The 27,210-nt window shown below is 44.6% G+C and overlaps 2 protein-coding genes across 10 annotated transcripts in view; one reads left to right on the plus strand and one right to left on the minus strand.

Annotated features, from left to right (window-relative positions):
• Nucleotides 1-804: 804 nt before the first annotated feature.
• Nucleotides 805-3,198, plus strand: TMEM200B (transmembrane protein 200B). Its single transcript, XM_047085150.1, has one exon. The coding sequence runs from the start codon at nt 805-807 to the stop codon at nt 1,726-1,728; it is 924 nt and encodes a 307-aa protein (XP_046941106.1). The 3' UTR covers nt 1,729-3,198.
• Nucleotides 3,199-4,175: 977 nt separating this feature from the next.
• EPB41 (erythrocyte membrane protein band 4.1) overlaps nt 4,176-27,210 on the minus strand; it is a 199,173-nt gene continuing 176,138 nt past the window's right edge. For 8 of the 9 annotated variants that reach the window (XM_047085149.1, XM_047085141.1, XM_047085140.1 and 5 more), the window contains 5 exons: nt 18,127-18,255; nt 11,050-11,151; nt 9,826-9,906; nt 6,342-6,446; nt 4,176-5,653 (listed from right to left, as the gene is read on the minus strand). In XM_047085149.1, the coding sequence (XP_046941105.1) occupies nt 6,348-6,446; nt 9,826-9,906; nt 11,050-11,151; nt 18,127-18,255 (411 nt within the window). In that variant the 3' untranslated portion in view covers nt 4,176-5,653; nt 6,342-6,347. The remainder of the gene's footprint in view (nt 5,654-6,341; nt 6,447-9,825; nt 9,907-11,049; nt 11,152-18,126; nt 18,256-27,210) is intronic. The other variant, XM_047085148.1, reaches the window with a different exon arrangement.

Consider the following 27,210-nt stretch of genomic DNA (forward strand, 5'->3'; position numbering starts at 1 on the left):
TCTACCGGCAGGGCCCCGCGCCCAGCACCTGCAGCCCCCTGCGCCCTGCCCTGGCCACTGCCGGGCCGCTGGGGGAGGAGAGGCCTCGTCTACGCGGAGTTTAAAGCAATCCCGGGCAAAGTCTGCCACTGGTCTTGATCGGAACGGTCTTCCTGGAGTCTAGCTCAAGTCTCTCCTGCTGCAGCTTCAGTGCAGACTGAGGAGGTCTGAAAGGAGGGGGCGGGCAGGAAGAGGCTGGAGTCAGTGACACCCCCTCCTTCCTACGCTGCGGTATGTAAAGCGCAGTAGGGGGGAGGTGGGGCCCGCGAGCGACCCCAGCGGACCCGGGCGGTCTGAGCGCCCCCTCCCTCCTTTACGGTGCACCCACGTGCGGGGGTGAGGTCGATCCCGGGCGGGACTTACCCTGGAGACGCCACTGCCGGGGGGCCCGCACACCTCCTGAGGCCCGGGGCCGGCGGGCTGGCGAAGAGGGCTCTGGAGGCCGGAGACCCGCAGCCGAGGATGCGCCAGGTAGCAGCCCGCGCCCCCCCCTCCCTCCTCTCCGCCCGTGGGCCCGGCCAACTCCGGCTTCTGCCGCGCGTCCCTGGCTCCGAGCTCCGCTGCGGAAAACCCGAGCGGGGGCGGCTCCCCGCCTCGCGGCCCGGGAAAATCCGGGGGTGGCCGCCAGGGATCTCCAAGCGGCCTGGGCGAGGCAGCCTGAGCTTGCCTCCCGGATTTGGGCCCCCCACCTGGCGCTCCGACCCTAGGCCCGTCGGTTCAGTCCCTGCCTCCCATCTCTCTGCAGAGCGCCTAGACGACGGCGAGATGACGGCTGGGAGCCCTGGAGACTGCGGGGAGGTGCGCAGGAGCCCCGAGGGCCGCGTCTCTCGCCTGGGCCGCCGCCTGGGCCGCCGCCGGCGCCCGCGCTCCCCGCCCGAACCTCTGCGGGTGCGGGCACGGCTGCGGCTGCGCTCGCCGTCGGGGGCGTTCGCGGCGCTGGGGGCGCTCGTGGTACTGGTGGGCATGGGCATCGCCGTGGCCGGCTACTGGCCGCACCGCGCCGGCGCCCCAGGGCCGCGCGCTGCCAATGCCAGCGCGCCCCTCCTGAGCGAGCTGCGACGCGAGGGTCGCGGCGCCGGCCGGGCCCACGGCCCGCACGAGCGGCTGCGGCTCCTCGGGCCGGTGGTCATGGGCGTCGGCCTGTTCGTGTTCATCTGCGCCAACACGCTACTCTACGAGAACCGCGACTTGGAGACGCGACGGCTTCGCCAGGGGGTGCTGCGGGCTCAGGCGCTCCGCCCTCCTGACGGCGCCGGCTGGGACTGCGCCCTCCTCCCCAGCCCCGGACCCAGGACTCCCCGAGCCATAGGCCGCGCAGAGCCAGAAAGTTGGGATCTGTCCCCGCGTCGGGGCACCTCACCCGTTCCGTCAGTGCGGAGTCTGCGTTCAGAGCCTGCTAATCCTCGCTTGGGGTTACCTGCCCTGCTCAACAGTTACCCTCTGAAGGGCCCAGGGCTGCCCCCACCCTGGGGTCCACGGACCCAGACTGGCCATGTGATTATCACCGTGCAGCCCTCTGGTTCCTGCATCGAACATTCCAAGTCTCTGGATCTGGGCCTTGGGGAGCTCCTACTTGGGGCCCCGGCAGCTCGAGACTGCACTCACCGGAGCTGGCCACGGCTGGACCGCCTCAGTCTGGGGGGTTATGCCAAGTTGGGAGGAGGAGGGGACTTGGGAGCCCGGGTTTGAGGAGTAAGGGACAGCCTTCTAGGCGGCTGCAGCATGGACATTGGTTACAGGACCAGAAGTCCCAATATCTAGTAGAAGCATCAGTCACATCCCAGACTGGAGGTGGATGCTCTGGCCCCATCAGCTGCTAAGGCATCCTGACTTGCGTGTCGGCAGACAAATGCCAACTGCACAGGGTTCAATAAGCTGGAGACAATGAGCTTTAATGTGGAGTCTGGAGACCAGCACGACTCGGCCTTGGGATCTCTTTTAAGCCTCCAAAAGTGGCCTTACTTAGCCTCGGACAGGTACCTGAGGGGGCTGGAGGTCCAGGTCAGGGTGACTGGGAGAAACCTGGTGTCTTGGCAAACCCCAAGTGGTGAGCAAGGACCCCTAAGACTCAGAAGGAAGGTTGGGATGTTACAGGCTGGGATGGGCTCCCTCCAAGGTGGTGCCAGTTGCAGGGTCGGGGAAGACGGGCAATGGGGTAGAGCAGAGACCCTCCACTGCCATCTGGGATGAGGCCTGAGGCTTCATCTCCCACCACCTCAGCCCCTGTCTCCCCTCAGCCATGCGGGGTACACCCCACTAGGGCTACACTACTGCCAAAGTCTTCCTACCGAGGGTCTGGCCCCTCCCTAAACAGGTCTGAGAAGCCCCCTTCTCTCCTCTGTCATGGCCTGTGCTGCAAAATCTCCCTCCAGCAGGCAAAAAGCATTTGTCAGATCTCCTTTTATACAACGTTGAAGCCACATTTTGGCCAATGTTGGGTAGCTTACTTTAGAAAGTGGCTTGAATTTGGGTCTCCCTTACCCATGTTTAATTTTTCCCAGATTGCTGGTAGGAAAAGAGAACTTTAAAAGTTGATCAATTCTCACAGATTCAGTCTTTTTTTTTTTGTAAGTTTATTGAAAAATGCAATACAAGAAGCAAGACCAAACACGAATCTAAGCACTACACCACTTCTCTTACTACAAAAGGCCAAAACAGCAGACCTAATTATTGCCTTTTTACTCTAGAGATTTTGCCAATTTGATTCTGCTGCCATAGTTCCTATTTGTCAAGAAATGTAAACAACTACTTGATATGATTCATAATTTTAAAAAAATTTACAAAGCTCCTTCATTTTTGTCACCAAAATAATACATTTGAGAGAGATCTGTAAAAACAGCCAGCCGGGGGCTGAGATCCTGGGCGGGTATTTCCACGAGCAGTGGGCATTCTGTGGTGTTGGTCAGGCCATAGCTCTGGCTCCACTTCCCAGGGCAGACGGTTGTCCCCTCCTCCCCCCCACCACCCTGCAGAACATGCGATGGGGAGGCCTGGGCCGGAGGGCAAAGAGGCCCTGAAAGGTCCCTGTGGCCAGGTTCTTCGGGCCCTCGGCTTGGAAATTTAGGTCCTGCTTGGTGGGTGGGTGGGTGGTGGGGGGGTGACAGAGACCTCATGTGGCTTGGAGGAAGTCTTTACTTCTCAAGTGAAATAAAAATAAAACTGCAGCGAGAATTGTTACTGTGGTGTGTCTGAGTCACTTTAGGGAAATTGCTGCCAAGTCTCTGACCCTGGAAATAAAACTCTCCCCTCCCCTCTTCACCATTTCCACCTGGACAGAATCTGTTTTTCTTCACACACACACACACACACACAAATGCACACACAACTGCAGGAAGAAATAAAATCCAAACAACTGTCGAACCCTCAGATCTGTTACCAGAGAGGCAGGATAGGGAGAGACGCTTGGAAGGACACCTTCTGCCTAGCTTGTCCAAATCGTGGCTTCTCAGTGCTGGAAGGGCATTCGAGATCTTCTGGTCCAATTTATAGTTAAGGAAGCGGGAGGAGAAGCACTGTGAGCGGGTGACAGAGCCGAGGGGAAGCGTGGGCCCCTGTCATAGGTCCTGTGCGGTGAAAGCTGCCGCACCAGTGCAGGCAGTGGAGAACCCGGCATGCCGGGCCGCTGATGCTCACCCTGTGCCCTCTTCCTTACCCCGACCCTCTTCATTCCACAGCTGGCAGCCTGGGAAGCTGGCAGCTCTTTCAACAGGACAGCTGGCCGCGGGCAAGGGAGCTCATGTTACACGCCTTCTGATGTGAGCTGGATTCCTAACCTCACCACCACTCCTGGCGACGCAGCCTGGGCATGGGTACCACCAAGAGAGCCCCATCGTTTCAGACCCTGTGCCCACGGGCTGGAAGTCTGCTCCTGAGACAGGACAGTCCTGTCTCCGCAGGCCTGTCATATACCCTACCTGAGCTCTTCATCCCTCTCCAGAGAGAGCTGCCTCTCGGCTAGTAATATTCTCACATAAGTACTAAAGGAAAATGCACACGTCTGCAATCAGTTCAAACCAGCTGCGTTTGTCTAAAACAAGACTCGGCCAGAAGAGGCTTTGGACACAGGTGGCTGCCTCCCACAGTGGGGAGCAGGGGTTTTCGACGTCTCTCACTGCTCCGGAGCCCCCCGAGACTGCTGACTGTGATCCGCTGTCTATCTCATGAGGTTCACTTCTGTCCCAGAATAAGATTCCAAGAACTTCCGGGCAGATGTGTTTGTGGGAGCAAGCTGGAAGATTCGAGAAGTGCTATTAAATAAAAATGCCCCCAGACCTACCAGGAATGGTGGAATTGGGCACATCAGTCAGTCCCATTTTCAAAACCAAACGAACAGCAACAACAACAAAAAAGTAAAAGTAAAATAAACCCACAACCCACCACAAAAATCAAGCCTATAAAACCTGACAGACCTCAGATGGCGAGTGGGAACGAGCAGGGCTGGTGTTTGTTCCCCTTGTCGTGCAGGGTTTTGTGGGAAGGATGGCCCCTAAAAGTCAATTCCCTTGCTCCAGAAGGGTGTCTGCAGGCAGGTATCAGTCAGGAGAAGAAAGGACAAGGGACAAGACCTCCTCTCTGAGTCACATTCCCTGTCATCCCAGGATTAAAGAAAGAGGCCCAGGGTTGGTCACCTGGAAATACTTAGCAAGATCTGACTGAGGTAAACCCCACCATTCCCCTGTGTGAAGTGCACATTCCCAGAACTAGAAAACCTTTCTTAAAACCTCATTAACTTTCTCCTTGCCTAAATCACCACTAAAAATGTGCCATTGGAGCTTCTGGCCAAAAGTGCCTATTTTTCTGTGAGTTTTGGTCTCCTGAGATGGGAAGTGGGGGGAGCACTTAGCAGAGCCACTGCTTCTGATGAGGTAAAAGGGGAGGGAGGGCAGGAAGGTGAAGGCCACGGATATGTTCAAACATTCACAGTATCAGATAGATATGAAACAACTTCTTATGTCTTTGATCTAAAGAAGCTCCAAAAAGAAAGAATAGGAGGAAAGAAGGAAAAACAATACTACATTCTTAGCAGAGATCTCTGCCTCACTGAAACCACCCTCAACAAAGGGACAGGGATGTTTTCCTGGGGCCTGTGGATCAGGACAGCTGCCCTGCCTCACGTGGTAAAGTCACATCATTGGCTCTGAGAAAGGGCTGGTTAATGAAGTTTCTGCTGACATCCAAAGGGTATAAAACTAGGGGACGAGCAGGAAAGCCCCATTAAGCTGGCTTTGGCCCCCAACACAGCTGACAGAATCTTTGGAGGATTTCCCCAAGAATTCTGTGGACCTGTCAGGATCTGGGTTGGAAATAAATGGAGAGAGGCTAGGTTAAAGGGGTTACAAACCACCCCATAAAAAAACCAAAAAGCTCTTTAAAAACAGTCCATAGAGTGAAAAGTTGAACAATTTCTGGTATCACAATGTAGAAAAAGTATTAAAAGAACCAGTGATGTCTAGAAGACTCTCTTGGTATAAATTCCAAATAGAAAGTGAAATTTTCTGGTGGTTTAGAGTAATTTTCAAAGTCTGATGTCTGACTATTGCAGGAAAGCTTCTTTATCATTTTGCTGGTTTTCTCTTGGATGGGAGACAGGCGGGGAGTTGGGGTAGGATAGTTCCTAGAGGAGAGAAAGCACACTTTTTAAATCCAGCAAAGGAAAACAGCCACCCAGCCCCACTGCCAGTTCTGTGGCCCCAAGTCACAAGCTGGGCCTGAGCAGTTTTACAGAGCCCAGTCCTACCTGTGATCGATGGCTTCTTCGAGTTGTTTGTAAACTACTTTTAGGCGTAAATTTATCTGGATCCCTGGGCTCTCTGAAAGCTGCTATGCTGCTTTCAATTTTCTAGTCTGGCCTGGCCCCCTAGTCCCCTAGCCCCCAAGCCCACATTTCTGGACAGGCAGGTCCTGCTTTTCTTGGTTTTGTTCTCCTCTGGCTCTCTGAGGTTTAGACTCAGAGATCCCTGTGACGGCAGAGAGCAGATCGCAGACAGAAGAGAGAGGGAAGGCTAAGTGAAGAAGCAGGAGGAAACGGGAAGATTCACGAAGTGAGTGGGGGTTTCCATCCAGGCCTAGGGTGTGTCCTCCAGCCTATCACTGCTGGCCTGATAAAGGCAGGAGGACCCAAGGAGGCTAGCTGCTCTCATTGGAGCCAAATCCTTAGTAACTTCTTTGTCTCCCTCATCAGCCTCTCCTTTGCCTTTGCTTTATTAAGTCCCAGTGTGGACACCTCTGGGGGATGTTCCTGCTCAGTGTTCTCTGAGGGGGGGACAGTGGACCCCCTCCACCCCACCAAGAACAGCCCATACCTGAGCTCATTCCTCAGAGATTTCGGTCTCCTGATGGACGACCACCTTGGTCACTGACATGTCTGGGTGCTGCTCCTTTGCCTCCTTGATGGCCTGTACGAGGACCTGAGAAAGACAGAAACAATGTTCATCAGGCAGAAAGCAGGCTGGCTGGTGAAGGAAGGCAGGGGTCTCAGGACATGGTTTCTCTGGCAAATTCAATCTTTCCGTCTGTAGTACCGGGGCAGCATTTAGGCTAAGCCAAGCTGATAATAGCCTTACCTCCCCTATCCTACATAGGGAGGCTCCTGGACTGAAAACACAGAGACAGGGAAGACTAGAGCTGTCGTCAAGGAATCATAAAGGGACTTTAGGGGTGACAGCTGTACCTGCTGGGTGGGTCTGGGAGGATTCACTCAAGAAGTGAGTGGAAAATCTGTATTCACTATAGGGTAGCCGGGAAGTTCAGAACAGAAGAGGAAAATATAGAAGCATGCTACAAAAAGGAAGAGGTATCTTCGGCTAACGGAGAGGAAAGAAAGTAAGGAAGAGTGGGAGGGCCTATTAGATGCCATGCATTGGCCTAAGCACATTATTATTATTATGTATTTAATCTTCAGGATGGCTCAATGAAATTAGGGTAGCATCACTGTTTCCACTTCATTTTAAAATTTTTACTTTTTAATGTTTATTTTGAGAGAGAGGGAGGGAGAGAGAGACAAAGCATGAATTGGGGGAGGGGCAGAGAGAGAGGGAGACACAGAATCCGAAGCAGGCTCCAGACTCTGAGCTGTCAGCACAGAGTCCGACGGGCTTGAACCCACGAACCGTGAGATCATGACCTGAGCTGAAGTTGAACACTTAACTAACTGAGCCACCCAGGCACCCCATGTTTCCACTTTGTTTTGTTGGGCTCTGTGCCCAACGTGGGGCTCAAACTCACAACCCCAAGATCAAGAGTTGCCTGCTCTTCCAGCTGAGTCAGCCAGGCGCCTCTCATTGTTTCTATTTTACAGACAAAGAAACCGAGGTTCAGTGGTTAAATAAAGTGGTTAATGTTTCCCAGCTAGTAAGTAATGCAGCAGGGATTTTAACTTAAATCTATAAGGCTTTCTTCTTCACTACACTGTCATTTAGTTTCAGGGAGACCCTGTGTTAGCATCTGAAGGAATTCTGATCATTTTAGAAAAACTAAATGAAAACAGAGGGAAAGTCAGGGAAATTATACCACTACTCTTCCTGGGTAGCAAGTCTCTGAGCCTCAAGCTCACAGCACCCAAGGTGCTTTGGGGAACGGTGATCTGGGGATTCTCAAGAGACAGGCCCTCCCTATTAAAAAGGACACTAGGGGAGCCTGGATGGCTCAGTCGGTTAAGCATCTGAATCTTGGTTTCAGCTCAGGTCATGATCTCACGGTTCGTGAGTTTGAGCGCTACATCAGACTCTGCTGACAGCATGGAGCCTGCTTGGAATTCTCTCTCTCCTTCTGCCCCTACCCTGCTTTCTCTCTCTCTTTCTCTCAAAATAAATAAATAAATCAAGTTAAAAAAATTTTTTTAAAAAGGGGTGCCTGGGTGGCTCAGTTGGTTAAGCGTCCAACTTTGGCTCAGGTCATGATCTCACGGTTGGTGGGTTTGAGGCCTATGCTGGGCTCTGTGCTGACAGCTCAGAGTCTGGAGCCTGCTTCAGATTCTCTGTCTCCTCTTGCCCCTCTCCTGCTCGCACTCTACCATTCTCTCTCAAAAATAAATAAACGTTAAAAAAAATTTTAATAAATAATTAAAAAAAAAAGGATTCTAGCTAGATCTGAACACTTGACTATTGAACCTGGCTCTTAAGAACTATCTCTAGGAGGGATGAGGGAAGAGGGGAAGTTCCTCTTTTGGTCTTCTGACTCCATGAAACTGGCACCTCTATAGGCCCCTGCTCATTTTCCCTGATCTTTTTTTTCCCAACCCACCTGCTCATGTGTGAAGGCCCAGCCCAAACCATCTCTTCGGTTACTCTGGCTGACACCTCTCTCTCCAGGAAAGCCTGCAACACACTACTTCTTGCTTTAATTGCCTCCCCACCCATCCAGAATACACCATATCTCATCCCTTCCGTGCATCCCTCATACCTAGCAGAACTGAGGGACAAAGGAGCATCTCTCTGAGCTCTCAAGTATGTTTCTAACAATCCTGAAAGAAATCTAGGATCATCTTTCTTTTACAGATGGCAAAATTACAGCTCAGAGAAGTAAAATAACTTGCTCAAGGACACACAACTAGTAAGTTGCAGAATCAAGAGTCAACTCAGTGCTGTCTCACTCCAAACCCAAAACACCTTCCCGTCCTCCTGCTCTTGCTGTCTAACACAGACTGAGCACATAGCAGGGGCTCAAATCAACCGGACCAAGTAGGTGGGTGCAGGCAGGTAACCGTGGGATCCACCAAGTAGAGGCGAACAGGCTGCAGGGCCTCCCACTTGGACTCGGCAGCCATTCTCAGCTGGGAGTCTCAGCCCTGCTACCAAGGGAGCTGCCCGTGGTGCAGCTCAGGTTTTCTTTTTCTTTTTCTTTCTTTCTTTTTTTTTAAGGTACTCAAGATATCAGCATAAAGGCCACAGAATGATTGCTCCAGCACTGCTGTCAATGATTCCAGAAGCATTTGCATGCAGTCCCTTCCACCCCCTCTTCTCTGCAGCTTTACTGTTCTCACCTCACTCAGCAGAGAGCTAGGAGCATCAATCCTGACCTTATTATTTGTTAATTGCTTGCAGCACAATTAGCATCTAATTAATATAGAAACATAGATTTTTAGCACTCAGAAGAGCCCAGAAATGATCTAGATCAACCTATTCTCTTTTAGGAGACAAAAAAGAATCAGAGGTAGTATGGTTTGCCCAAGGTCAAACAGTAAGTCAGTGACAGATCTAGGACAGAATCGAAGTCAAGGCTCCTGATTCTCAGTCTACCTCCTCCTGCTTCCCCTCATCTCCTCTGCCACTAAGCCCTCTGAGGGCAAGGATCACACTTTCCTTTGGTCTTACTATCTTGTTCTGTCTCCAGTACATGTTTAGGGACACGCTGTCCCCTGAACAGCAACAGCTCTGTTCACCCGGAGCCCACCATGTACCTCATGGTGGACATCCCCCATCTCACCTGATTCTCACAACCACTTCGAGAGGAAGATGCCATAATGCCCATCCTAAAGATGAGGAAATGGAGGCCTAGGAAACTAAGAGCTACAATATGGAGAGATCCAGGATTTGAACACAAGATTTTTGAGTCCAAAAAGCTTTCTATTCCTTCTATTCCACTTCATGCTCCCCCCACCTGCAGCCCCCATCCCACAGGCCTCCGCGGTCTGATTCCCTTTGCCCTTCCCATTTAAGCACTAGAATGGCCCAGGGGGTTCCTCAGGATGAAGCTGGCAGAGGCGTCTTTTGAAAGCCAACTCCTATATCCATCAATCTTCCCTCCCAGAGACCTCTTCCATGCCCATAATCTCTTCCGTGTTCCCACCTGATCATGGTCAATATCGGCATCTCCTGTGATCACAATTCTCTTCTCAATCCGTGTCTCTGAAATCCCACCTTTTACAGTCTGAAACCAAAGGGAGGTGGTCATATGAGAAAGAAAGGAAAGAAGAAAAGGGGAAAAAAACCCAGCAATAGTAAAAGATTAATCTGAAAGCTCTACTTCAAATTTTAATCTGCTGCTGGGTACTGTCTAGAATAGCTTTCGTACCCACTTGCCCAAACCCTTGGCTGCACCTACTAAAATGAGCACATCTCTATTCCCTTGGATTGCTAAGATCTTTAATAAGCAAAACAGAAAATCACAATTTGCTATTTACTTTTCCCTTTTTCTTCCTTCTAAATACCATAGATATTCAGTGAGTAAATAAAAACAGGTTTTTCTTTTTGCTCTTTTCTGTATATTTTGATTATTTTCAAGGGGAAAAATCAGAAGACTGTGAACAAAAATGTCATGGAGCTTGAAATTAGGCTCTTTATTCTCAAGCATTTTCATATTATTAATATCAAAAGATCCTCAAATAACCCCCTCAGAGTGGGTAGGTTTCCTTAAATAACAGATGAGGAAAACTAAGGTCTAGACACAGTAAGTAACTAACTTCTAGTCATCTGTGTATTGATACTAGAGCTTGGTCAGAAATCTAGATTTCTTACTTATAAGAAAATGCATTTTCCTCTAGTGCTACAGCAAACACGGACTGTCTGATTTTCAGGGAGTAGTTCTGATTTTAGATAATTTGTGCTGTTTGTCCCCATAAACAATGTTCTAATAATTCCAATATTTCAGTGGGCAAACTATAGTTCCCATGGCCTTGACGCTGGACATGATATAAAAACTCTCTGTTGGGCCCTGAGTTCTGATTTTTTACTTGGAAAACATAGCTGCATAATAATACCAATGACGCCTGTCCTTAAACTGACTTTTTCAACTTACGTCCAGACAGGGTAGTGATCAGAGAGACGCACGTGTAAAGACAACAAGCACATATGACTTTACGAGACTACTCACTAGACTAGGACACCCTCAGGGTCTCCCTAGGTTTACCACTGGGGAAAGCAGCAGGGCCTTTCCATCTGTGACAGTTGGAACAATTTGGCTCAGTAGGGATGGAGCTGGAAACCCTTGCTTACGGACCAGGGTCCTTCCTACAGAGACACCACGCTTGGCATGCCACTGACTTCCAGAAGGAAGTTCTAACTGGTCTGTTACCTTGGTAATCTGAGTTGTGGTTGTACTGCTTGTGGTCTCAGATGTGATGGTCTGAGCTGTTAGCAAGACTCCTGGGTCCAAGTCTCCATTGCTATCATCAGTCTGCAGGGAAAAAACCACAGCTCATCAACATGCCTCTCAGGAAGCCTTGTGGGCAAATGTGGCAGGAAGCAGTTTTGCTCTTTGGCTGTACATTCTAAAGCAAAAACCTAATTCCCTTACAGCGATCTCTTAATAAAGAAAACAATCCCCTGGCAACAAGGCTCCTTCTAAAAACGTTGGATGGTCAGTTTCCTTAGCACTGGGTCAGTGACAGGAGTGGATCAGAGAGAAGGCAGGAAAACAGCCAATAAAAGTGACAATGACCACACATGTGTATACAGCATTTTAGAGTTCACAAATGGCTTTCAAAACACTGTCTTTTAGGGGAGCCTGGGTGGCTCGGTCGGTTTTGCGTCCAACTTTAGCTCAGGTCATGATCTCATGATTTGTTGAGTTCAAGCCCCCTATCAGGCTCGCTGCTGTCAGCACAGAGCCTGCTTTGGATTCTCTGTCCCCCTCTCTGTCTCTCCCCTACTCACTCACACTCTCTCTCAAAAATAAATAAACCTTAAAAAACCTTTGTCTTTTTTGATGCCCACACAAGCCCTGTGAAATCAACAGAAAGGGCAGAGACTGATTAGCATTCCCAGGTAAGAAAATGCAGGCCCAGAGAAGGCGAGTGATTTGCTCAAGCACTCAAAACTTGTATGTGGCAGCTGTCCTCTCTACAAACCTGAAGCTCTTTACACACCATCTAAGGCAGGAGAAGTGTAAACTCTTGGGTGCTAAGGCATGGGTAGGTTCTGAATCATAGGGCAGAACTTTCCAGAAAGGACTGGGAAAGGTCCTTGCCAGGGCTTAAGGAGCCAAGGAATCTCAGGCTATCTTCTTTGAAAACTGAGATGGGAGACTGGAGCAAACAAGGTAGGAAATATCCCTTTAAGACACCACGGGAAGAAACCTACAAAATACCTCAATGACCCTTCTGACAACAAAACTAGTATTGAAATGGACCATCCTTATTAGGAAGGGTTTAAAAGTATTTAGAATGCCAGGCTATGAAACTAATCTACACAGAGAACAAGGGCTGCGGCTACTTCTTGTTTCTCTAGAGCTCACCACATTATGACCAAAACCAATGTATTATGATCAGGTTGGGAAATGACACTAGCAAAAAGGAAGAGAGGTGGTTATCAGTGGCCGTGGGCTGGTAGCAGGACTCAGAACTGCTGACAGCCCTGTGACTGGGATGGAAACAGAGGAGACTAGAAGGGTGGAGGCTGCTCAGAGCCAACACGCTGTCCAGAAAACAATGACCAGTAGGTTCTGGAATCGTACACGGGGTCAGAGGAGATTTAGAGAATTGCAATCATTCTCATAAAGAACCTGCGGTTAAAAAAAAAAGTGTTACATTACTATGTTTTTCTGCCTCTTTATTTATGTAAGTCATTTGTATTAAAAGCAGAAGCCTCCAGCCTTTTTATGAGCAGGACCACATTTCATTGAGGCAAAACTTTGAGATATGGGGGGTGGGAGACAGGAGGAGCAGATGAGAATTAGGAAGAAGAGTTTCTGGCTGGAGTTGCCTTGCAGGTAAGAATCTAGACAAAACAAAGAGAGGGGACATGCCTGTGACACCTACATCTCACATAATCATAAATCATGCACATACATGCCAGCACCATGCTAGGTATATTGCTGGCTCGTTCGCTAACACTTTCTTCAGCCCAGACCCACTTATCTACCTTAGATTCGAACTAAACTATTATTTATTGTACTTCTACTATGTGCCAAGCACACAACGCAACTGTTAACTTAGTTAGTTGGGCCAGAGAAGTTCAATAATTTGTCAAGGTTCTATAGGCAATAAACGTTTGCACTACAAGTTAGGGCCAGAAAACTTTTGGTCTGAAGACTGAGGTTTGGGTCCCAGCTCAGACCTAACTAGCTATGGGATCTCGGGCAAGTCCTTCTCTCTTCTCTGAGCTTTAGTTTTCTCATCTATAACAGGCAATACTGTAAGATGGGCTCTGCCCCCACCATGGCATTATTGTGCAGATCTAAAGAGATCGTAGAAGTACTTTATACATGATTATAAGAATATAAATTTGGGTGTGCTTGTTGATGCCTCAGTCTTAAGGTTAAGCCTCTGACCCTTGATTTTGGCTCAGGTCATGATCTCACGGTCTGGGAGATCAAGCCCCACATCAGATTCCTCACTGAGAGCAGAGAGCCTTCTTTGGGATTCTCTCTCTCTCCCTCTCTCTCTCTCTCTCTCTCTCTGCCCTTCCTCCCTCACTCCCTCCCTCCCTCTCTCTCTCTCTCCAAATAAATACATTTTTTAAAAAAGAATATATATAAATTTGTGTGTCAGGAGGGCTAAACCTTTTTGAGAGCTCCACCTCTACTAAATCTGTGACTCTATCGTATTTTTCTACTTCCCACCGACTGCCTCCCTGCTTTCTGTCTCTGAAGAATTGGAAGATGGAGGAGACTTTGTTATGATTTCTGACTTACACTCTTCCCACAAGTGGTCTCTTTCCTTTGACCCGTTAACCAATGTTTCCTTAAAATGGCATGGTGGCTTTGACAGCCGTTTACAAAGTTAAACATCCATTTATCCTATGACCTAGCAATTCCACTCTTAGGTGTTTACCCAAGATAAGTGAAGACATATGTCTACACAAAGACCTGCACATGAGTGTTTGCAGTATCTTTATTCACATTTGCTCCAAACTGGCGTCAACTCAAATGTCCATCAACAAAGGAAAGGATAAACAAATTGTGGTACACTCAAACAATGGGATACTATTCAACAATAAAAAACAGCAAACTACAGACTCATATAACTTTGATGAACCAAACAAACAAACAAACAAACAAAACCCATGTTCGGACACAAAAGTGTACTACTGTATACTTCCATTTATATGGAATCCAAGAACAGGTAAAATTAAGCTAAGGTGATAGAAATCAAAGCAGTAGCTGCCTAGGGGGGTAGGAAGCAACTAGAAGAGTTGAAGAGGGTTTCAGGAGTAATGGAAATGTTCTGTATCCTAAATGTGTCTGGTCACACAGGAATATACGTGGAAATCAATCAAATTGAACACTTAAAATCTGTGCATTTCCCTGTACCTAAGTTTTTTTTTTTTAACGTTTATCTATTTATTTTGAGAGAGAGACAGTAAGACAGTGTGTGCAGGAGCGGGGAAGGGGCAGAGAGAGCCTGACACAGGGCTCAAACCCACAAACTGTGAGATCATGACCTGAGCCAAAGTCAGATACTTAACCAACTGAGCCAACCAGGCACCCCAGTAACAACTTAACTTGAAGTGCACATTAACTTGTTCCTTGCAACAGCCCTATGAGGTGGAACTATTATTAGCTCCATTTTACAAATGAGGAAACTGAGGCACAGAGTGATTAACTTGATTGCACACTAGTAAGGGATGGAGCAGGTTTAAACCCAGGAAATTTGATTCTAAAGTCAGTACTTTCCCCACTCTACTCTGCTGTCTAGCATGAGTAATGAGAAGTGATTTGTATTTTGGCCGACTGTCTTAAGCCTAATTAAAATGAAATAAAGGTAGATATATAACAATATAATATAGGAATAGCTACCATTTTTTAATACCTACTATACGCCAGGCAAATATTATCTTTACCTTAATAACCTTATAAATATATTCTTCAGACGAGAAAGCTAAGACTCAAAAAGTTTAAGTGACTTACCAAAGGTCACAAAACCAGCAAGTGCTGGAATTAAGATCCAAGTCTAACTCCAAAGCCCACACGCTTTCTCTAGCACATGATGCTGCCTCTGTATTTCTCCTACATGTGAATATATTTTAAAATGACTGCTTCCTGGGGCACCTGGGTAGCTCCGTTGGTTAAGTGTCCCAACTCTTGATTTCAGCTCAGGTCATGATCCCGGGGTCATGGGATTGAGCCCTGCATCAAGCTTTACCCTGACAGCTTGAGAGTCTCTTTCCCACTCTCCTGGCCCCTCTCCCACTTGCGTGCACACACATACACTCTCTCAAAAACAAAAACAAAAGCAAAAAACAAAAACCTAAAATGACTGCTTCCTTTTCCTTTTTTTACAGGGGCTACGCTCAAACCACGTGGGCTTCTGTGTGCAGGTTGGCCCTAACAACTTTCATGCATATGCTACAAAATTCACTTCAAAATGGAACAGGATGAAATGTCAGTCTCCTCCCACTCCTGACCACAGTCCTTTAGTCCCAGATCCTTCATCGAGGCCACGACTGCTTTTTGGGTTTTTTTTTTTGAGTACTCACTCATTCAGAGATAATATATTCATATATGAGCCTCCTCTTTCCCTCCTATAAACAGCATATTATTTATACCACATTCCACTATGCTTTTTAATCTATTAACTTATTACACAGATTATTTCCATCAGAAGCTTTTTTTAATAGCTGTGCCGAATTATATTAATTGGATATATCATAATTTATTTAACCTGTTCCCTACTGGTGGATAGTTAGGTTGTTTCCATGGCAATGACAATTTAAAGAGTTTCCTACCATATGAAAGTAATTCTTACATCCTCTGGTTAATAACATGCACAATCTTAAAGTAATTTCCTATTCCTTCCTTTTTCAACCCCCTGCACTGCCAAGTCCTATTCATTCATTTCTGTCTCTCTTGACACAGTTCTTTCTTCTCATTTCCTCCAGCTACACTTCAGTTCTTCATAAGCATCTCCCCAGACTAGCTCTAGTCATATTCCTGTCTCCAGGCATCCCCCGACTTTAAAATATTCAGCACACAGCTTTAGGAATCATCTTCCAAAAATCATGCTTCAATGATGTTGCTTTACCACCACTGCTCAAACACTTTAAGCAGCCTTTCATTATTTATCAAACTCGAATTCCACACTCTAGACCACAAGAGAGAAGAGGGAAGCATACAAACATTAACTGAACATCCACGAATGTGCCAAACACTGTGCAGACATCATTTCACTTAATCCTCCCTCAAATCTTGCAATGGAATGTGATATTAGCCCCATTTTACAGCCAAGAAAACAGAGGGTTAGAGTTAGCGACTTGTTTAAAGTTATCCAGCTAGTATGTGGTTGAGTTAGGATACAATTTCTGTTTGTCTAATTGCAAAGCACATGCTTTTAATCGGCAAGTGACACTGTTTGCTAAAAGGGATATCTTCATCCAGTTCCTAGTGTGAGAATTGACCATAAGGATTTAGGTGAAATCACTCAGCCAGAGCTTCGCACAGCTGCCTTGTTCCTGTCATGCAGGCTTCAACCAAAATGTGGCCTCCTCAGACAGGATTTTCCTGACTGTGCCAGCCCCACAGGAACAACCTTTCATACAATCTCATATTGTCTAATTCTTTTTTTTTTAAGTTTATTTATTTTATTTTCAGAAAGAGAGTGTGTGCAAGTAAGGGAGGAGCAGAGAGAGAAAGAGAATCCCAAGCAGGCTCCCCACTGTCAGTGGAGAGCATTATTCGAGGCTTGATCTTAAAAACTGTGAGATCATGGGGCACCTGGGTGGCTCAGTTGGTTGAGCTTCTGACTTTGGCTCAGGTCATGATCTCGTGGTCTGTGAGTTCAAGCCCCGCGTCGGGCTCTGTGCTGACAGCTCAGAGCCTGGAGCCTCCTTCGGATTCTGTGTCTCCCTCTCTGTCTGCCCCTCCCTGTTCATGCTCTGTCTCCCTCTCTCTCTGTCAAAAATAAATAAACGTTAAAAAAAAATTTTTAGGGGCACCTGAGTGGCTCAGTCAGTTGAGCGCCCGACTTTGGCTCAGGTCATGATCTCACAGTCCGTGAGTTCAAACCCCACGTCGGGCTCTGTGCTGACCGCTCAGAGCCTGGAGCCTGCTTCAGATTCTGTGTCTCCCTCTCTCTCTCTGCCCCTCCCTCTGTTTGCACTCTGTCTCTCTCTCAAAATAAAGACACAAAAATTAAAAAAAAAATTTTTTTTTAAAAAAACAAAAAACCAACCGTGAGATCATGACCTGAGCAAGACCACAAGTCGGATGTTTAACTGGCTGAGCCACCCAGGTGCCCCTCGTATTGTCTAACTCTTTATCCTATTTTAGTTTCTTTATAGCATTTACCATGTCTGAAATTTATACACTTGTTTATGTGTTTTGTTGTCTGTTTCTGACAACTATAACCAAAGTTCCAGACAGTAGATCCTCTGTCTACCTTGTAGACTGCTTTGACCTAATACACAAATGCTCAACAAATATCTGCTTATATTTGCTTATCAGTTTATAGAGGGAAAACTTTTTCTAACTTTTGGCTTCTGTGAATTAAAAAAAAAAAAAAAAAGGGAAAAAACCTGATTCAACATAAAGCAACTCTTAGCTCATTCAAATTACCAACAATGAAGGAGAAATTTTGGTAAAAGTATACAAAATTTCTATTTAAATAAAAATTGTAAATACTTAAATTCTTGTGCGAGACCCTGAGATCAAGACCTGAGCTGAGGTCAAGATTTAGGTACTTAACTGACTGAGTCACTCAGGTACCCCAATTCTTGTGTGGTTTTAAATTTAATTAGAATAAATGATAATCATCATAGCTGTTACTTATTTACACTTGCAGGCATGATGCTCAAGTCAAGTTCATATAGTATGTATCTTATATAATCTTCATAATAAAATCATGAGGCAGATATTACCATCATGGGCGGGGTGGGGGAAGAAGGGGAGGGGCCAATCAAGGCTCAGAGACGTTCAATCACTTGCAGTAACTGAAGTGGAGAAGCTCCACTTTGATCCAAAGACCATGTTCTTAGCCATTACACAGACTGCCTTCCCTAATTGAATTGGGTGGATATAAGCAAACAGACGCAAGACAACTTTGCTTTTAATGAAGTACTTTGGGATATCCTTAGATCAGTAATCTCTTCTAAAAAGAATTACCCCAGAAAAGCCCAGCATTATTTGCAGCAAATAATTAGAGACTCTGTAAAGAAAGAAGGTTATTTATTGTGTTTACTTCAGTCTTGGCTTCTGAAACATCACACCATGTCCTACCTGGGCAGCCTCATAAGTGATGGTCTTGGTCTCAGTGTGAACAATAGGGACATCTTTGGTTGGGATTTCGCTTTTCAAAGCACTGGCAGTATCTGAGATGGTGACAGTCTGAGTCTTCACCAGGGGAGGCTGTGAAGCAGTAAAGAAACAGAGTTACCAGAGTCTTCTGAAGGCTACAGAGAACTAATCTTCTGACATTGATCTGATCAAAGTGGTAGCTGTAATCAAGCAAAGGGCTAGCTCAGTCTCTGCCCGAGACTTGGACACTATTCCAAAGTAGCCTTGACAAGGTGTCAAATCATGAGGGATATTAAAAAACAGCATTACTGTAATCATTTTCATATGCTTAATGGAAAGCTGTAAGATCAGACAGTTATGATCGGTGATATAAAACACTTTAGACTGACCTTCAGAATTTGAATATAAAACTGTTTGCCAAACAGCAGTCACTTTTGTTTGTCCTTGTGACTGTGCCATTATAATTAAGAAAATCGGTCGCATTTCCTCCACTAACTACAAATGGTACATGAAACAGCAGTGGCATTGGAGTGCATTATCCTGGAATTCATCAACTTCTTTCAAATCAATGTCAGACATTCACTTTGGAGTTCTTGAGAAGAAAAACAGTATTTGGAAAACTGGAAAGAAAATAATCACTTCTACCACCACCCGGTGATTAATCTCAGAATTTCAGAAGAATGAACATTAGTAGAATATCAAAGGCTTCTTGTCCATCAGCTCCCCTTCCAAAGTCTATGAATCACCCTAAAACTACCACTTGATTGTGATAAAGGTAAGTGGCCATCCACCTTAGCATAGGAGATTAGTGCCTATGAGCACGGAAGTCCTTGTGAGTGGGGTCAGTGGGAGTGGTGGGCTATACTATGCGGCTGCAATGCATAAATCATTATTTGGGGTCTGAAAGCACATAAACAAAAACCAGTTGCTTCTTTTAATTAAGAGTATTTGAATCTTTTGAGCATGGCCTCCGAACACTTAATGGCTCTTCATCATGGAAGTCTCAGAAATTTACCTCTTTATATAGCCCATACTTTAACAAGGGAAAGAGGAAGCCACTTACACCAGCTTCATAAAGATAAACAGCTGGAATTCACCCCCAAGAATTTTGTTACGTCATCAGGGGAGAAAGCATTTCTAGCCATGGAGTTAGTCCCTCTGAATACATTTATCTGTAGTCATCGAGGGCTTTAATTTTATTCTGTGATTCTGAAGAAAGCAGAGAGGCCACTGCCCTCATCATCACCACCACCACCACCTCCTCCACACAGCAGATTCTGGCCCTCTCCCAAAGTGAGTCATTAGACCTGCATCATTGAAATGGTTACTACCTGGAAACTTCGAATGAGGGTGGGGAACTGGTTACCCACACGAGAGTCAAGAAATGATCCATTGTGCTTTCCAAGTGGCTCTCCTGGTGTAACATGTTCTTCACTACTCTCTGCCTTTTTTTCACCAAGTTGCAGCTGAGAGGAAGCTGGTGATACTGAGAACTGTAAGACACCGGCCTGTTCCTCCACTCCTATACATTCCCCACTTGAGCCTCCCGGCATTTCCTTAATATCAAGATAGCCAGCTGCTCCCTGCTCCTTCTCTTCTGTCTCCTTGCTGCTTATGGAGAGGGAGCCAAACTCAAAGCTTTGTGGAGACTCCGACGGGGTGGTCATTTGGCTCTTACTAGGAATTAGTGAATGCTTGGGACCATCCCATTCAGAGTCAGGGCTGGTAGATGGCCCCTTTGTCACGGCAGCCACCTCCTCTGTGCAAATGCCGTTTATATTCTACAAATGAATGAACACATACAAAAGCAAGAAGATTAGGAATAAGTGGGGAATATTGTGAACTCTGAGAATCAACAATGATTTTTAAGAGGTCTAAAAAATATTACTACTAATACAAACCAAAAATCTTAGCTCCTGAGGTAGCCAAAAGGAAAAACTGCTGTTCACTAAACATATCCATGGCTTAAGCAGTTCCAACCTCATTTTGGTCGTATTTCTATAACACTGGTAACCTGTGAACTAATTGCGATGTGCCTCACAGAGCACCGAGCACTTTGTATTACTGTGATCTTCCCTGTATAACACATACCCTTCATACTTAAAAGAGTTACTTTGCTATTACTAAATACCTAACTCATTACTATGCACAGGGAACTATGCAATTTATGAGCCAATCAAAAGATACTCTCCAGTAGCCTGATCAGGTTGAAAAATGCCTCATATCTCCCAGCCAGAAATATCATCATATTAGCCCCAGAGGGAGAAGCTAACATCTTGACTTTAGACTAAAAGGTTCAATACATCCAGAACGAACTTAATGTAACCACTGTCATGACAGTAAATATCAAAAATAGTGAAGTGTTTCTTCACTGTAAACAGTGACCCAGCAGCTGAGATATATTTCTTCATAGATGAATGACATATCTCCAACCCCTAGGAGAAGTAAGTCCTGGAAACAGTTCCCTCCTGGGCTAAATGCCTCACACCACAGGAAAAAGATCTAAAATAAGTACTTCCAAGAGAACGTGGATGACAAGATAACATCACCGTGGATGCACATAATCCTAAAGTTTAAAGAAAGTTTCTGTGGGTAGAAAGGAAGGAATTCACATCAGTAAAAAACGAATATGAGTCATTTGAAAAACGAAGAGTCTGACAGAAGCCAAATGTCATAAAAGTAAACATCTGCGTGTGCTCACCAGAAAGCCACTTAGGCCTGAAATTTTGGTTCAGATCAACTTACCATATTCCATACCACCTAGCAACTTAATAACTGAAAAGGACTCTTTTAAAAACGTATTCCTGGAGTAAATGACACATGCCTCGTTCAGCTTACACATTTTCGTACTCAAATCATGTTACATATATCATATCTTTTTTAAAAAACCACTGCTAGTCCTTAACTTGTAAACCAACCTACATTGTGATGAATACAAACCAGTGCCCTATTAAGGCAAGAAAAGATGCACTGCTCGAGAACCTCAGGCCAACTTCACTTCTAAGCCATCTTGAAACAGTCAACTCAAGAGCATCTCAGAGTGGTACAAGTTGAATTTCAATTAGGCAGGTCTTTTGTGGACTGATTTGAATATTACTTAGGGCATGAAAAACAGGACTGAGACATGACAACAGAAACTGCCTCTGTCTGCAGATGAATCAGAGATACACAAAATCTTGCTAAGGGTATTTGAATTCCCTCCTATTTAAAATGAGAATAACACCTGGTTTGACTCATGGGGTCTGAAGATCAAATACGGTAATAAATGTGAAAGCCCTTGGTAAATTCTTTTTTTTTTTTCAATTTTTAATGTTTATTTATTTTTGAGAGAGAGAGACAGACGGACAGACAGTTTGTGAGCAGGGGAGGGGCAGAGAGAGAGGGAGACAGAATCTGAAGCAGGCTCCAGGCTCTGAGCTGTCAGCACAGAACACAATGCAGGGCTTGAACTCACGAACCACAAGATCATGACCTGAGCTGAAGTCAGAAGCTTAACCGACTGAGCCACCCAGGTGCCCCTAGCGCTTGGTAAATTCTAAAGTACCAGATAGATTCACTTAATTCAACCAACATTCTAAGCTCCTATAATAGTAAGGTCTGGGACACTAAAACAAATTTGTTATTATTTACACACTGTATTACTTTCTAGGGCATTTATCTCACCATTTCTTTGGAGTCAGACAAGCTGTTAGAGCTGTCCAAAAATAGATCAGCTGGTAATAAACAAATAGGCTTTCTCAAATTGCTATATGCTACCTCTAGCACTGTGAAGAGCATATCCAAACCCACTCATCACATGGAGAAAAACTTCATGGCTTTTCCAAACAAATTTGTCACAACTGAGGAAGACTTATAACCAGGAAAATACCTAAGATAAACACGTAAGAGCCTATTTTATACCAATAGGTATAAGTGACACGTGGTGGTCTGTCATCAAGAAGCCATTTGTGAATAAACATTGTTAGGCCAGCAACACCTGGTCGAAAGCTGCCTACTGTTGAGTAAAATTAGAGCAATCAGTTTTTTCAAAGCATGTATACAGTGGACCACAGCTAAAAGCTGCAGCCATAGTAATAACAACAAATATTCACTGATCACTTAATAAGTGTTAGTCACTGGAAATAAAAGGAAAATTGATAACAGGTTATATCACTAATTAGAGCATTTTTACATATGGTCAGATCAACCTCCCAGTTGGCTCTGTTGTCCAGATCTCTTGGACACAGCCAACTACTTACTGGACATGCTCCCAGCCATATGGAATGCAATATGCCCCAATCTAAACTCATCTCTGCTGCCTGGACCTGCCACCCCCACTCTTTCATCATTTCTATTATATTGGTAAACGGCACCACCATCCATCCAGTCTTCCATGCCAGAATCCTGAAATCATCTTCAATGCCTTTCGTACACACATCCACCAACGCCCAGAGATTACTCAATCAAGTCATTTCCATTCCATTTTAATATCGCCCTTATCTATGTGCTTGTTTCTATTCCCACCTTTACTACCTTCATTCAGGCTCTTGTAATGCCACACCTACCTTACTGCTAATGCCATGAACAGTTTTTCTTCTTTGCTTTTTTCCTTCCTTCTTTCTCATCTCAAACCTTCCTTGAACACATCCTCTATTCTGCTGCTAAAGTGTTTATTTCTAAAATGAAACATTGCAAACTCTATTCTGCAGCTTAAACCCCTTAAAATAAAATAAAATAAAATAAAATAAAATAAAATAAAATAAAATAAAATAAAATAAAATAAAATAAAACAACAAACAAAAATCCTTCAGTGGTTCTTCACTGCCTTCTGGTTAAAGCTCAGATCCTTTAGTAAGACATAGAAAATACTTTATTTAACCAAGAGTCAGATGCTTAACCAACTGAGCCACCCAGGTGCCCCAACATAGAAAATACTTTAAAATATGACTCCTGCCTCTCTTTCCAGCTTCACCGTGCTGCACCTTCACAGACATCCTTCTTTCCATTAATTCAAAACTACTTGCAGTTCCTAGTACAGGGCATGATTGCTTTTGCCTCCCTGCCCTTGCAAATATTGTCAATATTTTTCCTTTTGTCTGGAAGTCCATGCTCAGCTTAAGTATCAGTTCTTCTGGAAGTCTCCCCACTGGCTGCTTAAAGTATGGTTAGATATTATTCCTCTTTTGTTCCTATTGCACCTTGTTATTACTGGTTTAGTAATCTATTTTTCCCATTAGACTGTGAGTTCCTTGGGTGTGTTGAGGGAGATAAGGACTTCCTATGTTACTTAGTTCTGTATCTCTTCTGTTCAGTTTTTATCACATAGTAGATATTCAGTAAAACTTGTCAAAAGTATATTCAATAAATCCAGGTGACTTGAGAACTTCTGTCTGGTCTTGTGCTATTCAAAAACTGAAAAAGTGTGTTCAGAAAGAACATAAAAAGTGGCTAACTTGACCAGACCCACTGTCTAGTCCAGCATTTTATCTTCTATACCAGTAAAATAAGAGGAAAGTGTTATTCATGTTCATCACATGCCAGGTATTGCACTAGTCACTTTAAAGTTTATTTATTTTGAGAGAGAGAGAGAACAGGAGAATGGCAGAGACAGAGGGAGAGAAAGAATCCCAAGTAGGTTCCTCACTGTCAGCACAGAGCCCGACGCAGGGCTCAAATTTATGAACCCTGAGATCATGACCTGAGCAGAAATCAAGAGTCGGATGCCTAACTGACTGAACCACCCAGGCACCCCTGAGCTAGTCACTTTAACATGTTTTCTCACTTAATTTTCAACACCCTCACTATGAAGTAGTCACTATCTCTATTTTATAGATGAAGAAATGGAGAGGTTAAACAACTCAGAGCTAGTTAAGTGACAGAGCTAGGGTTTAAACTCAAGTTGGTTTCTGGTTCTAAAGCCCATTTCTTCCCCTGGCAACAAAGTATTTACTTGAAGTAGGACCAGAGGACACATCCTATTATGTTCAAAAGAATATACACCAAACCTGACTATACTCTTAAGAAGTACAAAGACTGTCCAAAGTCCCCTTAGCAGGGCCTGATTTTAGTGGCCAACACTACACTTTTATTTTAATTTTTTCTTTAAGTTTACTTATTTGAGAGAGAGACAGAGCAAGAGCAAGAAAGCAGGGGAGGGGCAGAGAGTGAGGGAGAGAGAGAATCCCAAGTAGGCTCCACACTGTCAGCACGGAGCCCCATGCCAGGCTCGAACCCATGAACCATGAGATCATGACCTGAGCCAAAATCAAGAGTCAGACGCTTAACCAACTGAGCCACCCAGGCACCTCTAATACTTTTAAAAATAAGGATAAGTCGGAAAAGCCAGAAGAATAGATTGAGGCAAAAAGAAGACATAAAATCTCCATGACATAATATTCCCAAACTTTGACATATAACCTAAGTGAGGAATTTTAACTGATAGTGTTGTGCCTTTAGCTATGACCATCAGCAAAGGCCACTGGATTATATAAGACTACACAACTACATATACCAAATGGGCCTGGAAACTTAAAAGGAAATTTTTTTTTAATGTTTATTCATTTTTGAAAGACAGAGAGAGATAGAGCACAAGCAGGGGTGGGGTGCAGAGAGAGGGGGACACAGAATCTGAAGCAGTAAATGGGCCTGGAAACTTTAATGGAATCTTCTCAGGGTATGAACAAATATAGGACTTTGTGTGAACATCCCACAGTAACTGACAAAATTGAGACTTAATTGTGATCCAAAGGTGTTCATGCAGATGCTGTTTATCTGGACTGCTGGGAGATCTAGAAGGAGAGAGACGCTACAATAGGAAGACCAGTTGCCTGTACAAAGTACTGTTGGGCAATGTAACAGGTTTCAAGAATATGAGGAGGAAGAATGTTAGAGAAATATTTAATTGAGAACACTATTTGAAAATTTTCAATTTTATTTGAAAAGTGAATGGTTCCTGCTAAGTATGAGAATTCACTATTTTATTTGGGGGGAAGAAAAGGGTTTTTTTCCAAAAGGGTTTCTCTTGAAAAGTTTTTTTTTCAGAAGGATTATGTCTCAGGATCATCGAACCTTTGTAGGCGTGTGCCCTTGTGAGTTCTAAATGACGTCTCCCTTGACTTAAAAATCCCAGACATCGTTAAGAGCAAGATATGGGTGCCCCAGGTGTTTTCCTGCCACCTCATTAAATGCAACCCAGTCTTTTTCTTTTCAGTTATTATTATTTTTTTTTACATTTTACTTATTTTGAGAGAGAGAGAGGGAGAGAGCACAAGTCGGGGAGAGGCAGAGAAAGAGGGAGACACAGAATCCGAAGCAGGCTCCAGGCTCTGAGCTGTCAGCACAGAGCCCAACACGGGGCTCAAACTCACAAACCGTGAGATCATGACCTGAGCCAAAGTCGGACACTTAACCGACTGAACCACCCAGGCGCCCCATCTTTTCAGTTATTTTTGAACCACAGTTGTGCTTATAAAACTATCTTATCCTATAAGCCTCACAAGGAAAATAAATCCTAAAAATCTTCCTAAAACTTGGCCACATAAGAAAAAAAAAGCATATTACGTTTTCTCTGGAGGGTCCAGGCTTTTCCCACACACATTTGTTTCCTGTCTCAGTGAAGACCAATTTTACCTTTGGGCAGGCAAAGGAAAAACACTTCATTTCTGTATTAAAAGGAAGAAAAGAACCTGCTGTTGTCTCATTTCATCTTTCTATATATTAAAATCCTGGGTACACAGATAAGGACCATCACTGCCAACCTTGCCATGTGATTTCAGGGGACTACTTTCACGTCAGGACCATGATTAGATATTGGAATGAAGATGAAACTCTCCCCTTAAATAAAAAATAAAAATTATATTTTCCTATGTGTATAACTAAACATATGAAAAAGACTTCAAGGGATATTCAATATCAGTAGCAGTAGAACTGCAAATAATTTTTTTTTAATTTTTTTAATGTTTATTAAGTTTTGAGAGAGAGTCAGAGAGAGAGAGAGAGAACAGGGGAGGAGCAGAGAGAGAGGGAGACAGAATCCAAAGCAGGCTCCAGGCTCTGAGCTGTCAGCACAGAGCCCAACGTGGGGCTCGAACTCACAAGCCACGGGATCATAACCTGAGCTGAAGTAGGACGCTTAACAGACTGAGCCACCCAGGCGCCCCAATTTTTTTTTTAAAGTAAGCTCTGTGCCCAATGTGGAGGTTGAACTAACAACCTCGAGATCGAGTTGAATGCTCTACCGACTAAGCCAGCCAGGTGCCCCAAGAATTGCAAATAACTTAATTTCTCTCTTTGTGTTTTTTCATACTTCCTAACCTTTCTAAAATGATATGCATTACTTTTATTATAAAAAATGTTACTAAATTATTTTCTTATGCAACCTTTTGTATTTGGCTCCATAATGAAATGATCTGCAAAACGTGGAGTCTGGTAATCAATTTATGAAGTGCTGATAAATCCTTAATGTCCTCCAACCCTTTAAAAACAACTAAAAATAAACCGTAACAGTTTCCCAAAAGAAAAAGTCGTTAATGGAAAGAATGATAATGTAAGCAACTGGTAACTAATATAAACCTTTTCTTTTATAAGGAGAATATAATATAAAACCTTAGTAATTTAGCAAGTGGATTTTGAAAGTCAGTCAATGACTGTGGACTTAATGTATCTGGGTGGAAAAGAAATAGTTCAAATTTAAGGTGTAGCTTCATTATATTTTGTTTAATGTTTTCTGATTTAAGGATGACAGGGATATTCTCAGGAATGTGAATGAAAATATGGTCATGTCTGTGATTTAATTCCTTAGTAGATTTTCTTATTAGATAACCTGCCTCTGAAACCAGTAAAGACATGCAAAAAAATGATCATTCTCTTGCCAGTCATGATAGCAACTGGGAATATAAAATATTAAAAATCAAAGAATCCTAAAACTTGATCTGAACAGTAACTCTAGATTAGTGACATATACTACAAATCAACACTATGATTCTTCATATCAGAATGATCTATATTTTTCTTTTTTTGTCTAAGGGCCCTGCACTTCAGGCTTAAATCTTGTTTTACTGAAATCAAGTAGAAGACATCAGAATGACT

This window comes from Lynx rufus, unplaced genomic scaffold, assembly GCF_022079265.1.
Source record: "Lynx rufus isolate CCGP_SWC_20201006 ecotype Redwood Valley unplaced genomic scaffold, mLynRuf1.p SCAF_2, whole genome shotgun sequence".
In the NCBI taxonomy this organism is placed as follows: domain Eukaryota; kingdom Metazoa; phylum Chordata; class Mammalia; order Carnivora; family Felidae; genus Lynx; species Lynx rufus.